This window comes from Leucopleurus acutus (genome assembly GCF_964270905.1).
Source record: "Leucopleurus acutus genome assembly, chromosome: 2".
Taxonomy (NCBI): Eukaryota; Metazoa; Chordata; class Mammalia; order Artiodactyla; family Delphinidae; genus Leucopleurus; species Leucopleurus acutus.
In genome coordinates this window covers 118,021,257-118,037,463 of record NC_139143.1, presented here as the reverse complement: position 1 = coordinate 118,037,463, position 16,207 = coordinate 118,021,257, and the positions used below count along the sequence as shown (strand labels likewise).

Below are 16,207 nucleotides of genomic sequence, written 5' to 3'. Positions count from 1 at the left end.
CCAGGAAGGGAAGAAATCAGGAAGGATTAGAATAATCTGGAAAGACTTTACAGAGGAGATAGGAATTTAATTGAGTAGTATAGTTTGGCTTTGAATAAATAGAGGGAAGGGGAGAGGATACTCTAAACCAAGAAAACAGTAAGAATAAGAATAGGGACAAGTATGAAATATGAGATGGGGAGCAAGAAAGGTTTATACTGGAGAATATTAGAAAATTTGTTGGATGAACTGATTAAGCCAAAATCACATAGTATCTTGACAGCAAAGTAGAGCTGTTAACAGACTTCAACAATAGGGAGGCTAATGAAGGTTCTTCAAAATGCTTTATCATGACCCATCAGAATTAGTCTTCTGCTTATAGTATGTAGGCTGGATTAAAAGATAGGGAAAGGGTAGCGTAAATATGATAGAGGGTAAATTTAAGATAAACTAATAAGAGTACATCTGAGGCGGTAGCTTTGGATTGACTATTAGAAAGGACAAATTGTAAAGAAAAAACTCTAAGAACTGCTAAAAGATTAGGCATAGAGGATGGAGGAAAAGGGAAATGCAAAGATGGGTGCACTCTATCTATTCTGGAAGACTGGAAGAATAGAGTTAGGTATAAGGCATACTGATAGAAATGAGATAATTGGGAAGAGACCAGTTTGGATGTGGGAAAAAAATGATGAATTTTAAATACTGGGTTGGCCAAAAGGTACGTTTGTTTTTTTCCGTAAGATGGCTCTAGTAGCACTTAGTTGTCTTTAACTTCATTCGAAACAATTTTGTTAGATTGTATTATGACAGCTGTCATATCAGCGTGCATTTAAAAATATTATCAAAATTGGTGAATTTTTGTGTAGCCATCTTAATACTGAAGATGGAAGAAAAAAGCAACATTTTTCTGCATATTATGCTTTATTCTTTCAAGAAAAGTAAAAATGCAACTGAAACGCAAAAACACGATTTGTGCAGTGTATGGAGAAGGTGCTGTGACTGATCAAACGTCTCAAAAGTGGTTTGCGAAGTTTTGTGCTAGAGGTTTCTTGCTGGACAATGCTCCACAGTTGGGTAGACCAGTTGAAGTTGATAGCAATCAAATCAAGACATTAACTGAGAACAATCAACGTTATAGCACAATATCCAAATCCAGTGTTGAAAATCATTTCCACCAGCTTGGTTATACTAATTGCTTTGACGTTTGGGTTTCACATAATTTAAGCAAAAAAAACCTTCTTGACCATATTTCTGCATGTGATTCTCTAGTAAAACATAATAAAAATGTTCTGTTTTTAAAACAAATTGTGATGGGCTATGAAAAGTGGAAACTGTACAATAATGTGGAATGGAAGAGATGGTGGGGCAAGTGAGATGAACCACCACCAACCACACCAAAGGCCAGTCTCATCCAAAGAAGTTGATGCTGTACATATGGTGAGATTGGAAGGGAGTCCTCTATTATGAGCTCCTTCCAGAAAACCAAACGATTAATTCCAACAAGTACTGCTCCCAGTTAGACCAACTGAAAGCAGCACTGGATAAAAAGCGTCCGAAATTAGTCAACAGAAAACTCATTATCTTCCATCAGGACAACGCAAGACCACACGTTTCTCTGATGACAAGAAATAAAAACTGTTACAACTTGGCTGGGAAGTTCTGATTCATCCGCCGTATTCACCAGACATTGCACCTTCCCTGGAAGACTGTAAAAGGCACCTGGAACAGTTCGTTGCTCAAAAATGATAAAAAGTTTTGGGAAGATGGAATTATGAAGTTGCCAGAAAAATGGGAGAAGGTAGTGGAACAAAACAGTGAATAAGTTGTTCAATAAAGTTCTTGGTGAAAATGAAAAATGTGTCTTTTATTTTTTACTTAAAAACTGAAGGAACCTTTTGGCCAAGCCAATATGTTGAGTTTGACTTAAATTAAAAATTTCAGATGGAAATAACTGGAATATTATCTAATTTACTTCTAATCCTGGCTCTACTTAATTACTCACAAACAGTAGCCTTGCACATTAGACTATCATGCTTCTGCTTTATAGTCAGCAAGTCAGGTTTCAGTCAAAGACTTGAAGTTTTTGGTTTATTACCTTCTAGTTCATTATAAGATTCTATTAAAAAAAATTCAAGAAAATGTCCTTGCTGGTTTCAAATAAAGAATTACTTATTTTTTTTAAAAAAGACTTTCCTAAATTTGAAATTCAATATGGAAAATCACTCCCAAGATAATTATTTCTAGGAAATTCTTAAGCAAATTACAATTTCCATCACAATAGCCAAAAAGATCTTTGAAAAACTTCATACTGAATTCCAAGAGGATATAAAGAGTTTGTGACTGAAACTTGGATCAGGGAAAGTGATAACTTATTCTTCACTTTCAAAACTGTTTCCTTTAGGAGCTTGTTCTCATAAGTAGATTTAAATATTTTCTAGTCATAAACCTAGACCATCAATTTCATCTTTTCTCTTCTGAGCACATCATTATAGCCAAAAGAGTACTCTGCCTTTTAAAAATTAGAAACATACATGCTATCAGCTATATTTCAATATATTTAAGAGATTCAGTACAGGTAATGCATTTTAAGTTATGAGTAATTTCTAATTTCTAATTCATAAAATATCATGACTGTCTCTCCTTTGAGTTTAGCTTAGAATCCTTACTACTGAACAAAACAATGAAAGAAATTACCTTTTCACCAGTGCTTCCAGTCATTCCAACTTCTCCAGGTGAACCAACAGGTCCCTTTTAGGAAAAAATATAACAGAAAATACACATATATTGTATTACTATTATAGCATCCTGGTTTTAAATCACCTATAAACATGATGTTTCTTTCTAACTCATCCTAAATTTTATCTTAGAGTAAAATTCCTCCTGGTATAGGCATCCGGCCTAAGACTTCACATCAGAATTAATTATTCAGTTAATCAACAAATATATATGAATGTCTAATATGTGAAAGGCTGGCTGCCGGGAGGCACTGAGTTTCAAATTCAAACATAGTCCCTATCCTTGTAGAACTTACAGTCCAGTGGATGTCATAAAAACTCCTGCTGTTTTTGTAGATTCTTGGTGTGGATACACTAGCTTAAGAAATCATTTCTGTGACTTCCTTCTTTGAAAGCTCCTCAACACATGAGGGAATAGCACATACCCACTCATTAATTCATTCAAAAATATTTGGTGCCTACTTTGTGCCACGCACTCTGTTGCTTGCTGAGATTTCATTAGGAAGCAAAAGGAGATCTAGGCCCTGCCCCGAGGAGGCAAAAAGTCTTGTAACAGAAACAACTAAATTAGAAAGTGAACATTTATAAATTATGATACAGGTTCACAAAGGAAACTGTGATGCTGAGGTGGAGAATAAAAGACAAGACCTATTTTAGGAAAGATGGTCAGGGTAAACCTGAGACCTGACATTTAAACTGAAAGCTGAAGAATAAAAAGAGGCCAGCCAGCCAAGCGCAGAAAGGAGGAAGAGAGTTCTAGGTGGAGAAAATAGCTTGAAGTAAAGAACGAATTTCGCAGAAGAAGTGAAAGAAGGCAATCAGTACCACTGTTTCAGAGTGAACAACGCTCAGGGTGCCTCTACCTTTGTCTCTATGGATTCTACTTCAAGCAGTGTAGAAAGCAAAAATGGTAATGCAGAACAAGCTTTACAACAAGCGTATAATCCTTCTCCCTGACTGTCTTCAATTATGAAGTTATTTTCTTTTATTTAAAAATGTATGAAACATTTTCTTTTGCAATAGCTACCAAGCAAAGACACTATTTAGATTATATAATATTACATATTAGCATATAGAACGTACCTGAATCATGAAAAAATGGTTTGCTGTGTTGAAGCTACCTGAAGTTAATGTATGGGGCATGATCTTATCCACAAAAATTGGGTTGGCCAAAAAGTTTGTTCGTGTTTTTCCTGCTCTTACGTTAAGATCTTACAGAAAAACCCAAATGAACTTTTTGGCCAACCCAATATCTATATCCTCATCCATATCTATCTATCTATCTGGTGACTATGTATACATTAACATACGTTAAATACTTCCTGTATGTCTGATTTAATCCTCACAACAACTATATTTGGTAGTATTATCATGATTTCCCTTTAACAGATGAGGCAGATGAGTTAAGAAGCTTTCTAAGGTAGATGAGTGTAAGTGGCTATTGAACACTTGAAATGTGGCTAGTCCAAATTGACATGTACTTAAATGTAAAAGGCACACTAGATTTCAAAGACCTACTACAAAAAGAATGCAATTTTTGTGCAATTTCTATCCATATCTTTTGTCCAAATTTTGCTCCTGAGGTTGCCTATATTTTTTTGTGATAATTTTCAGGAATTCTTATTCATTCAAGGTATAAACTCCTTGCTGGTTTTAGATGTTATAAATTCCTTCTTGTGATTCATCACCTGTGAGATTATTTTGACATCCTTCATTGATAGAAATCCTTAATTTTGATGTAGCCACATCCAACCATTTTTTGCCTTATGATTTGTATTTTCTGGATCTTGTTTAAGAAGCCTTCCTCTACCTTTATGTCATTAGGTAATGGGCATTCTTTTCTACTAGCGTTAACTTTTTTTTTTTTTTTTTTTGTGGTACGTGGGCCTCTCACTGTTGTGGCCTCTTCGGTTGCGGAGCACAGGCTCCAGACACGCAGGCTCAGCGGCCATGGCTCATGGGCCCAGCCACTCGGTGGCATGTGGGATCTTCCCGGACCGGGGCACGAACCCGTGTCCCCTGCATCGGCAGGCGGACTCTCAACCACTGAGCCACCAGGGAAGCCCTAGTGTTAACTTTTTAAGGTAGGTCTTTAATCCATCTGGAGTCCATCTTTTTCACCAGGGGTGAGATAGAGATCCAACTAAATTTTTTCCACAGAGTGACCCAGTTTTCCAAATACTATACGTACTAAAATTTACTTTTCCCATTAATTTGTGGTGTCAATCTTTTAAAAAAAATTATCGAGCTATAAATGACATACAACAATATATTAGCTTTAGGTGTCAGCATAATGATTCAATATTTGTATATATTGTGAAATGATCACCACAATAAGTCTAGTTAATATCCCTCATCACCATACACAGTTACAGAATTTTTTTCTTGTGATGAGAACATTTAAGATTGACTCTCTTGGCGACTTTCAGATAGGCAATACAGTATTATTAACTATAGCTTCTATGCTGTACATTACATCCCCGTGGCTTACTTATTTTATAACTGGAAATTTGTACCTTTTGACCCCCTTCACCTATTTTGCCCACCCCTCAGCCCCTGCCTCTGGCAACCGTCAGTCTATTCTCTGTATCTATGAGCTTGGTTTAAAAAATATTTTTTTTAGATTCCACATATATGTGAGATGATATGGTATTTGTCTTTGACTTATTTCACTTAGCATAATGTCCTCAAGGCTCATCCATGTTGCCACAAATGGCAAGATGTACCCTTTTTATGGTTGAGTAGTGTTCCATTGTACACATAAACCACATCTTCTTTACCCATTCATCCATCGATGGAAACTTAAAAAGGTTGTTTCCATATCTTGGTTATTGTAAACAATGCTTCAGTGAACATGGGGGTGCATATATATTTTCAAATTCATGCTTTTGTTTTCCTCAGATAAATACCTAGAAGTGGAATCATATGGTAGTTCTATTTTTAATTTTTTGAGGAACCTCCATATTGTTTTCCACAGTGGCTGCACCAGTTTACATTCTCACCAACTGTGCACGAGGGTTCCCTTTTCTCCACATTCTCACAAACATTTGTTATTTCTTATCTTTTATAACAGCCATTCTAACAACTGTGAGGTGATATCTCATTGTGGTTTTGATTTGCATTTCCCTGATGATTAGTGATGTTGAGCATCTTTTCCTTTGCCTGTTGGCCATCCGTACATCTCATTTGGAGAAATACCTATTCAGACCCTCTGCTCATTTTAAAATCAAATTGCTTTTTTTTTGCTATTGAGTTGTATGAGTTCTTTTTTTTTTTCTTTTTTATAATGCTATACTACCTCTTCAAGTAGCCCAGTGTGTTTTCTATAGATTCTGTCAATTATTGCTGTATTCTAATGAGGTTTTTTTTGGTCGTTTTTTTTTTGTTTGTTTTAAAGAAGATGTTGGGGGTAGGAGTTTATTAATTAATTAATTTATTTTGGCTGCATTGGGTCTTCGTTTCTGTGCGTGGGCTTTCTCTAGTTGTGGCAAGCGGGGGCTACTCTTCATCGCGGTGGACGGGCCTCTCACTATCGCGGCCTCTCTTGTTGCGGAGCACAGGCTCCAGACGCACAGGCTCAGTAGTTGTGGCTCACGGGGCTAGTTGCTCTGCAGCATGTGGGATCCTCCCAGACCAGGGCTCGAAACCGTGTCCCCTGCATTGGCAGGCAGATTCTCAACCACTGAGCCACCAGGGAAGCCCTGTATGAGTTCTTTATATATTTTGGATATTAGCTCCTTATCAGATATATGATTTGCAAACATTTTCTTCCATTCACTAGGTTGCCTCTTCATTTTGTTAATGATTTCCTTTGCTCTGCAGAAGCTTTCGAGTTTGATGTAGTTCCACTTGTTTATTTTTGCTTTTATTGTCTTTGCTTTCGGTGTCAAATCCAAAAAAATCTGTGGTGCCATTTTTATAACATTTTATCCATGGCATATTTCTAAGCTCTCTACTCTAGTACACTCATTATTTCTCTGTTTTCTCCTCTTTGAAAATTCTCTCACTCATTTTTTCTAATGTTTTTATAGCTATTCCTACTACAGAACTGAAAATAAGCCCTCTAAAACAGGTTTAGACCAGTAGTAAAGAATCTGAACTACACAGGCTTTGTATCTACTTACTCTTTAAATCTATATTACTGTTTAATCTGAAAACTATCCACACACCTGGAAATCAACAGGTGAATCAGATGAACACATTTAGAGTTGAGGCCTCTCAAATTTCCTTAAACCTAGGATGTTATTGATTGTAAGATGCACTATTACTTTTGTATCTCTAAAGAGAAAAAGATTCTTCCAAGTAATTTAATTCACCACTGATTGTAAGAAACATCCTAATTTTACAAATACTAAAATGTGAAAAAAATTGTATTATTGTTAAAAATATTCACTGCTCCTTTCTGTCGAAAGAGTACACATCCCTGCATTTCTGATGTCAGCCTTGGCCATGTGGCTTGCGGTGTCAATGGCAAAAATATAGTCCTCCATCTTGTTGACATCTGGCTTCTCTATGTAACTTACTTTGACCAAATAAAAGTGAGTGTGTGTGGTAGTGATATGTGCCACTTTTTTTTTTTAAGCCAGTTTCTTTTTTTCCTTCTACCCTGAGGTCAGCCATGTCCCAGATAGGAGCTGCTCCTGAAGCCTAGGTGTCAGAATGCAGAAGAGATGGATAGAGCCACAGCCAACCAACAGCGGACAGAGTGCAAGTAACAAGCAAACTTGTTGTCATAAGCCACTGATATTTTGAGGGTATTTCTTTCTGCAGCAAAACTTAGCCTAATGTGACTGATGCAACTTGTATTTTAGAATTGATGAAATCTGGTACTTGTTTGCCTGAAAAACAGGTGATTTTCCTTCACTTTCTTCTAACCTATGTACTAAAGCCCCTAGGAGATGGTGGAGCCATAAGAAAAAAGGAAGCCGGGCATCTCAGTCACTTTGTCAGAGAGAGCTACCTGGTAATACCCACACTGGACTAGTAACATGAGCAAAAACAACTTCTTATCAAGTTAAGCCTACAAAAATTTTTAGGTTTATTTGTTATAGCTGTTAATATTCTCCTAAAAATACATTAAATTAAACTATGTTTAATTGAAAAACTTTGTAAGCTATCTCAATTGGCTTATTCAAAAGTTAGTCTCACAGAAATCTTTTTATAAATGAAGATGGTATAAAGTGCACTGAACCAACCTCTGGTTTCGATTGCAAATCAACTTATTCAATAAGTGCAAAATGATCTGAAGAAAATAAAATTAAACACATATTTATGTGTTCATGTAACAAGCTCTGTGCTAAGAGTGGTAGAGGTTACAAAGATGAGTGAAATATAATAAGGCGTTCATAATCTAGTAAGTTGGATGAGGAAAAGCATATTTTCTGTAAGTTAAGAGAAGAAAAATAAAATCCTATATAATGCAAAGGCAGCAGAGATTATGTCTGGTTGAGAACATAAGGAAAAGCTTTACAGAGAACACAATATTTGAGGTACGGCCAACTGTTGACAAGATAAATGGTGAAAGTGTATTCAACGTAGAGGGAATGATCTGAACAGAAAATGGGAGGTAGCAAATGATGAAACATATGTCAAACATAAAGCAAATCCAGATTGTCTGGCAAACAGGATATGTGTAGGAAAGAGACTGGGATAGATATGGTGATATACTATTGAGGGCTTTGACTGCCAAGTGTATTTGTATTTGTGGTATTTGAAGAAAAATTTGTGTTTGTTGAAGAATCATTGTCGGTTTGAGTAAAGGAGGAATGTAATCGTATCTGTACTGAATGGACAGTAATTTAACAACACTGTGTTCAATGTGTGGAAATGGGAAAAAGATACAAAATGGTGTAAACAGTTAGAAGCTATTGTAATAGTCTAGTTTAAGTGTAATGACTCTTATGACAATGGTATCATGACTCAAAGAAACAGTAGCTCAGGGGAGAAGCCAGTGTCAGAGGAGAGATGATGAATTAAGCCATGGGACAATTATGGCTCTTAATTGACAATTATGGCTCATGGGACAATCAGAGAGTCTATCCTGAAATATTAATTTGTGAGTCCATAGAAAAATCAATTCCTGAAATCATAAGAACGATGCAGTACATACAGTAATAACAGAAGAAAAACAGGAGAGAATTTTAATGAAAATTCTTTGGAAGCAAGAGACAGAAGGAAAAACAAAAGGAAGAGAGGAGAATCAGGAATGTGCAAGGAAAGTTTAAGAAGGGAAAAGTTTCAGATAGCAAGATATCAGTGTTATGTGGAAGGGTTGAGAAGGATGACTGTTGAGACAAAGTCATAGGATTTGGCAATTAGAAGGCTGGCGGTGACCTTTAAGAACAATTTCAGTACGTTTTGTGTGTTTGGATGTAATTTTGCCAAAGAGAATACAAGTGAGGAGAAAGTGGAAAACAACTGTGTAGTTTATTCTTTTAGGAAGTTTGACGGCAAAAAGGAGGAGGCACAATAATTGCTTGAGGACATAGTTTGAAAATTATTTTATTTAGAATCTAATTTTTGTTCTATCTGCCAAATAAAAGAAACTCATCTACAATAGAAAAATACTCTTCTAAATAGAAGGAAATTATATTCAAAACTTAATTTTTTTTTGCTCTATTTCATAAAATGAGTTTTGTTTTGTTTTTAAAAGAAAACAGACTAATTCAACACATCTGTATCAGAGAGAAGATATTGGCAGGTTTTACACGCTCCCAAGGTCTATGTCCTAGCCAGTTGTCTCTAGGCAGATTCCTTGCACTGGGAATGCTTTGTGAGTTACAGAACTCACAGCAGAGAGACATGTATTAGGCAAAGGTGCCCTATAACCTTCTCTTATTGCAGAAACACTGTTTAAAAGGACAGATTATGGTGCTATGACTTGTTCTAATTTTTACCCATGAAACCTTAAGTGCCACATATGCCAACGAGAGTCAAGGGCAGAAAGTTATTTGTTCAATTTTAAAGTGCTCAAATGCAAATTATGGGTATGTGGAAATGGGCATAATTTGTTCATATTTTTAATCTATGGATCATCAGAAGAAAAATATGGATGGCCTCCATTTCTGTTCCTTTCAATTCATTCTTATTCATTTCAAAACAAATGTTGAAATCTTTTATATTATTGTATTAGTTATCTATTACTGCAGAACAGATTACCCCAAAGTCATGGCTTAAAACAATAAATACTTATCTCACAGTTTCTGTCAGTCAAGAATTCACTAGTGCTTATCTCAGAATTTTTCTGAGTTCTGGCTCAGAGTTTTTCATGAGGTTGTAGTCAAGATATGACATAAGCTGCAGTCATCTGAAGTCTTGACTGAGACTAGGGAATCCATTTCCAAGAAGGCTGTTAGCTGGAGGCCTCAGTTTCTCGCTATGTAGGCCTCCGTATGGCCTGACTTCATGGCAGTAGGTTCCCACCCCCCCCCCACCCCAGGTGAATAATCCAAGAGAGAGAGTGAGCAAGGAAGAAGCCGCAATGTCTATTATGACCTAGTCACACACAGCTATTTCTGCCATAGCCTATTCATTAGAAGCGAGTCATGAAGTCCACTCCACACTGAGAGTGAAATAAGACTATCTTTCGGAAGGGGGAACATCAAAGAATTTGCAGACATATTTTAAAACCATCACAATGACTCAATTTTATTCTTGGCTTGATTTGATGTTTTATTAAGACTGATTCCTCCCAATACTTTTCTTCAGTTTTTTAACCTCTGTTGTCAAGTTAGACACTTCTGCAGAAATATTCTAAGTAGTATTAGAAGGATGTACATTTTCCCAAAGATGAAATGCATAAAATTTCATTCTTATTTCATTAGTTCTTAATTATTTATCATATATAAGATACTATACTAGTCAATTAATAACTAAAATGTAAAGCAGATAACAAAAATTTCTGTGGGATAAATCACTATAGAATATCAAAGTAGGAGGGGCTGGCTGCGTGTTTTTTGGAAATAAAGATTTGCTGGAACACAGCCATGACCTTTTGTTTACCTATTGCCTATGGCTGCTTTCACCCTATGAAGGCAGAGCTGAGTAGTTGGGACAGAGACTTTATGGCCCACAAAACCCAAACCATTTCTGTTGAGTATTTAAGGGAAATACAAAGCAGTCATTGAAGCCATAGCCTCCGCTTATAAGAATTATCAGCAATTTATACTTTTTGATCAAGAATTTTCATTAAAAGAAGTTTCAAAACACTGATTCCATGTCTAACACACATTAAAAAAAAAAAAGCTTTTAGCTAGAACATGCCATGCTATGTGTCAAGAGCTAGGTAACTCTACGATAAATGAAAACATTCACTTTTTGCAAAATGGAATATATAATAGTCTATTTAAAGATTTTGTTAGCTAAAGTGGAAACTCAAAAAGACTTATGTATAATAAATCACTTCTTAGAATTGAAAAGAAATACTATTTTTTCCCAAAAGTCAGTAAAAACTCTAAAATACTCAGGTTCTATTTTTTAAAGTAACCACATCCTACTTATTCACTGAAGACTGATATAAAATTAGGATATTTCCTAGTTGAAGCTAAAATGTTTAAAAAACTTTACATGAAGTTCTTAGACTTGACAATTATCTTTAAAAAATCACTGTGCCTTCAACTGTAGTTTAAAACTACTCTACATTGTTTCAAATTTTCTTTTCAATGTAGAAACAACTGTATTTATAGGATAAAGAATTTCAGACCCCCAACCTCCTCAAATTCACTTGAAAATATAATATATAAAGCTAATTCCCTAGGATTTAGTTCTGTTTTATCTTAGAAACATATTAACTTCGATGTTTGCATTAGTACTATTGTGTTTACTTTTTGTTTAAAAATAAGAGAATTTTATAAGTCATCTTACCACAACAAAGGTAGTAATTAGTTATATTATATGTAACTGCTGATATTTGACTATTTTTTTAACCTTAAGAATGGTAATTTTTCATGGTTCAATCTAGTACAATCTTGGAGGGTAGGAGAAACAGAAGGTCAGCCAGACATGAGAAAATCACTTCAAGCACAACATGGGAAAATGTGTGTTCATAACTAGCATTTATTTCTCTACCTCAAGTTCCCATGCTTCTGTCCAAGAAGAGAATGATACAGATGGCTGTCAGTTTAGACAGATAAGAGGAAGATGTAGAAAAGTGGAAAGAAACTTTCGTGTATAACATATCTGGGTAAGAAAGAGGAATTCCTTTTTAGAAATGATAAATATGAGACAATATGAGACACTATACAATTGTGTAAGCAGGTCTAGAGCAAAAAGATATTTGAGAATCATCAGCAAATAGTAAAGAGAGTAAATGAGTCACCAAAGAAAGGATGTACATTGAGAAAAGGAAAAGGCCAAGACCAATAATATTTAGAGAGCAGGATGAAAAAAAGAAAACTTAAAGAACTGTCCTATACGTGAAAAAGAAAGTGTACCGTCAAAAGGAGGATATTGTCCATTTATTTATTTATCACCCACAATGTTTCTTCAGACCTTTTCATTTGGGGGTAATTTTATGACTTGACGAGAATGAATAAACCTTTCTGTTCATTTGTAAATACATCACGGTTTCCAAATAGCTAATCTATGGACCATTTCACTCCTATTTTCAAACAAAATCCATAAGCTAAGGATATATTCCTTTGACGGTGTGACTTGGATTAAATTACTTTAGCTCACTGTGTCTCATCCTTCACCATTTAGGAAGACATGACTTTAAGTTTATCAGTTTGTATGCATTGTAAAGCCAGGATGATGTCCTGTCTGATACTGAATCCCCTATGTCTAATACATTGCCTGGAATATAGAAGAAAATAAATATATGTTGAATGAATGGGCGAATAAATTTGAATGAGTGAATAAGTTAGATAGAGCAGCAGTACTGGAAGCAGAGATAAGCCGCCCACATCATCCTTTAAGAAAGGTCTTGGTCTGTGTGTTCGTTCCAGGGCCCCATGTGAGCTTTCCCAGGATAAGCAGCTTTAGCAAATGGGGTAGAGCTGGGTGCTGCAAGAATATAAGTGCCAGGAGACAAGGACAAGATGGCAGAGTAGAAGGACTTGAGTTCACTTCCTTTCACGAAAACACCAAAATCACAACAAACTGCTGAACAACCATCGAGATAAACGACTGGAACCTACCAAAAACCATATTCTACATCCAAAGACAAAGAAGCAGCCACAACGAGATGGTAGGAGGGGGCATGTTCATGATAAAATAAAATCCCATACCTGCAGGGTGGGTGACTCACAAACTGGAAAATAATTATATCACAGAGTTTCTCCCACAGGACCCAGAGATCTGGGCCCCATGTCAGGATCCCCAGCCTGGGGGTCTGCCAATGGGAGAAGGAGCTCTTAGAGCATTTGGCTTGAAAGCCAGCAGGGCTTGAGTGCAGGAGCTCCACAGGACTAGGGGAAACAGAGACTCCACTCCTGGAGGGCCAGACCTATCTGCAGGACTTGGAGAGCCTCCTGGGGAGGGAGGGGTTGGCTGTGGCTCACTGTAGGGACAAAGACACTGGTGGCAGAGGGCCCAGGGAATATTCATCAGTGTGAACTCTCCTGGAGGTCGCCATTGTGGCACCAAGAACTGGCCCCACCCAACTCCAGTTGGCTGAGGCTCCAGTGCTGGAACGCCTCAGGCCAAACAAACAACAGGGTGGGAACACAGTCTTACTCATCAGCAGACAGGCGCTTAAAGTCTTCCTGAGCCCATAGCCACCTCTAAACACACCCCTTGACATGGCCCTGCTCACCAGAGGGACAAGACCCAGCTCTACACAACAGTGGGCAGGCACCAGTCCTGCCCACCAGGAAGCCTGCACAGCTCCCTGGACCAATCTCACCCACCAGGAGGCAGACACCAGAAGCAAGAGGAACCACAATCTGAAGCCTGTGGAATGGAGACCACAAACACAGAAAGTTAGACAAAATGAGATGATAGAGAAATACATTCCAGATAAAGGGACAAGATAAAACCCCAGAAGAACAACTAAGTGAAGAGGAGATAGGCAATCTACCTGAAAAAGAATTCAGAGTAAAGATACTAAAGATGATCCAAGGTTTTGGGAAAAGAATGGAGGCAAAGACCAAGAAGATACAAGAAATGCTTACCAAAGAGCTAGAAGATTTAAAGAACAACAACAAAAAATTGAACAATACAATACCTGAAATGACAAATACACTTGAAGGAATTGATAGTAGAATAACTGAGGCAGAAGAACGAATAAGTGAGCTGGAAGACAAATTGGTGGAAATCACTGCTGCAGGACAGAACAAAGAAAAAAGAATGAAAATAAATAAGGACAGTCTAAGGGAGGGGTCCCCCACCCCCAGGCTGTGGACTGGTACCGGTCCGCAGCCTGTTAGGAACCAGGCCACAAAGCAGGAGGTGAGTGGCAGGCAAGTGAGTGAAGCTTCATCTGTGGCTCCCCATTGCTCACATTACCACGTGAACCATCACTCGCATTACCACCTGAACCAACCCCCCACCCCCCACCCCATCCATGGAAAAATTGTCTTCCATGAAACCAGCCCCTGGTGCCAAAAAGGTTGGGGACTGCTGGTCTAAGGGACCTCTGGGACAGCATTAAAAGCACCAACATTTGCATTATAAGGATCCCAGAGGAGAAGAGAGAAAGGGCCTGAGAAAATATTTGAAGAAATAATAGCTGAAAACTTCCCTAACATGGGAAAGGAAACATTCACCCAAGTCTAAGAATCACAGAGAGTCCCATACAGGATAAACCCAAGGAGTAACACGCTGAGGCACATTTTATTCAAACTGACAAAAATTAAAGACAAAGAGAAAATACTAAAAGCAGCAATGGAAAAGCAACAAATAACATACAAGGGAATCCCCATAAGGTTATCAGCTGATTTTTCAGTAGAAACTCTGCAGGCCAGAGGGAGTGACATGATACATTTAAAGTGATGAAAGGGAAAAACCTACAACCAAGAATACTCTACCCAGCAAGGCTCTCCTTCAGATCCAATGGAGAAATCAAAAGCTTTACAGACAAGCAAAAGCTAACAGAATTCAGCACCACCAAACCATCTTTATAACAAATGCTAAAAGAACTGCTCTAGGTGGAAAAGAAAAGCCCACAACTAGAAACAAGAAAATTATGAATGGGAAAGCTCTCCAGTAAAGGCAAATGTACAGCAAAGGTAGGAAACCATCCACACACAAATATGATACCAAAACCAGCAATCATGAGAAGAAGACAGTACAGATGCAGGATACTGAAAATGCATTTGAAATTAAGAGACCAGCAACTTAAAACAACTTGTATATATATAGACTGCTATATCAAAACCTCATGGTAATGGCAAATCAAAAATAGATAAAAACACAGAAAAGAAAAAGCATCCAAACACAACACTACAGATAGTCATCAAATAACAAGAGAAGAGAACAAAGGAGGAATGGAAGAAAAAAGACCTACAAAAACAAATCCAAAACAAATAACGAAATGGCAATAAGAACATACATATAGATAATTACCTTCAATGTAAATGGATTAAATGCTCTAACCAAAAGACATTGACTGGCTGAATGGATAAAAAACAAGACCCGTATATATGCTGTCTACAAGAGACCCACTTCAGATCTAGGGACATGTACAGACTGAATGTGTGGGGATGGGAATAGGTATTCCATGCAAAAGGAAATCAAAAGAAAGCTGGAGTAGCAATACTCATATCAGACAAAATAGACTTTAAAATACTGTTACAAGAGACAAAAAAGGACACTACATAATCAAGGAATCAATCCGAGAAGAAGATATAACAATTGTAAATATATATGCACCCAACATAGGAACACTTCAATATATAAGGCAAATGCTAACAGCCATAAAAGGAGAAACTAACAGTCACATAATAATAGTGGGGGACTTCAACACCCCACTTACCTCAATGGACAGACCATGCAGACAGAAAATCAGTAAGGAAACAGAGGCCTTAAATGACACATTAGACCAGATGGACTTAATTGATATTTATAGAACCTTCCATCCAAAAGCCACAGAATACACATTCTCAAGTGCACATGCAACATTTGCCAGGACTGATCACAAGCTGGGCCACAAAGCAAGTCTTGGTAAATTTAAGAAAACTGAAATCATATCAAGCATCTTTTCTGAACACAATTCTATGAGATTAGAAATCAACTACAAGAAAAAAACTAAAAAACACAATCACGTGGAGGCTAAACAGTATGCTACTAAACAACTAATGGATCACTGAAGAAATCAAAGAGGAAATCAGAAAATACCTAGAGACAAATGAAAATGAAAACATGACAATCCAAAACCTATGGGACACAGCAAAAGGAGTTCTAAAAGGGAAGTTTATAGTGATACAAGCTTACCTCAGGAAACAAGAAAGATCTTAAGGGCTTCCCTGGTGGCGCAGTGGTTGAGAGTCCGTCTGCCGATGCAGGGGACATGGGTTCGTGCCCCGGTCCGGGAAGATCCCACATGCCGCAGAGCG

The 16,207-nt window shown here is 37.2% G+C and overlaps 1 protein-coding gene across 1 annotated transcript in view; it reads right to left on the bottom strand.

The window, feature by feature from the left end:
* The window catches only part of COL24A1 (collagen type XXIV alpha 1 chain), a gene marked incomplete at both ends in the record, with an annotated part of 398,127 nt that overhangs the window by 157,774 nt on the left and 224,146 nt on the right, over positions 1 to 16,207 (bottom strand). Inside the window, one exon of the mRNA XM_082834714.1 lies at positions 2,674 to 2,727. Coding sequence (XP_082690840.1) covers positions 2,674 to 2,727 — 54 coding nt within the window. The remainder of the gene's footprint in view (positions 1 to 2,673; positions 2,728 to 16,207) is intronic.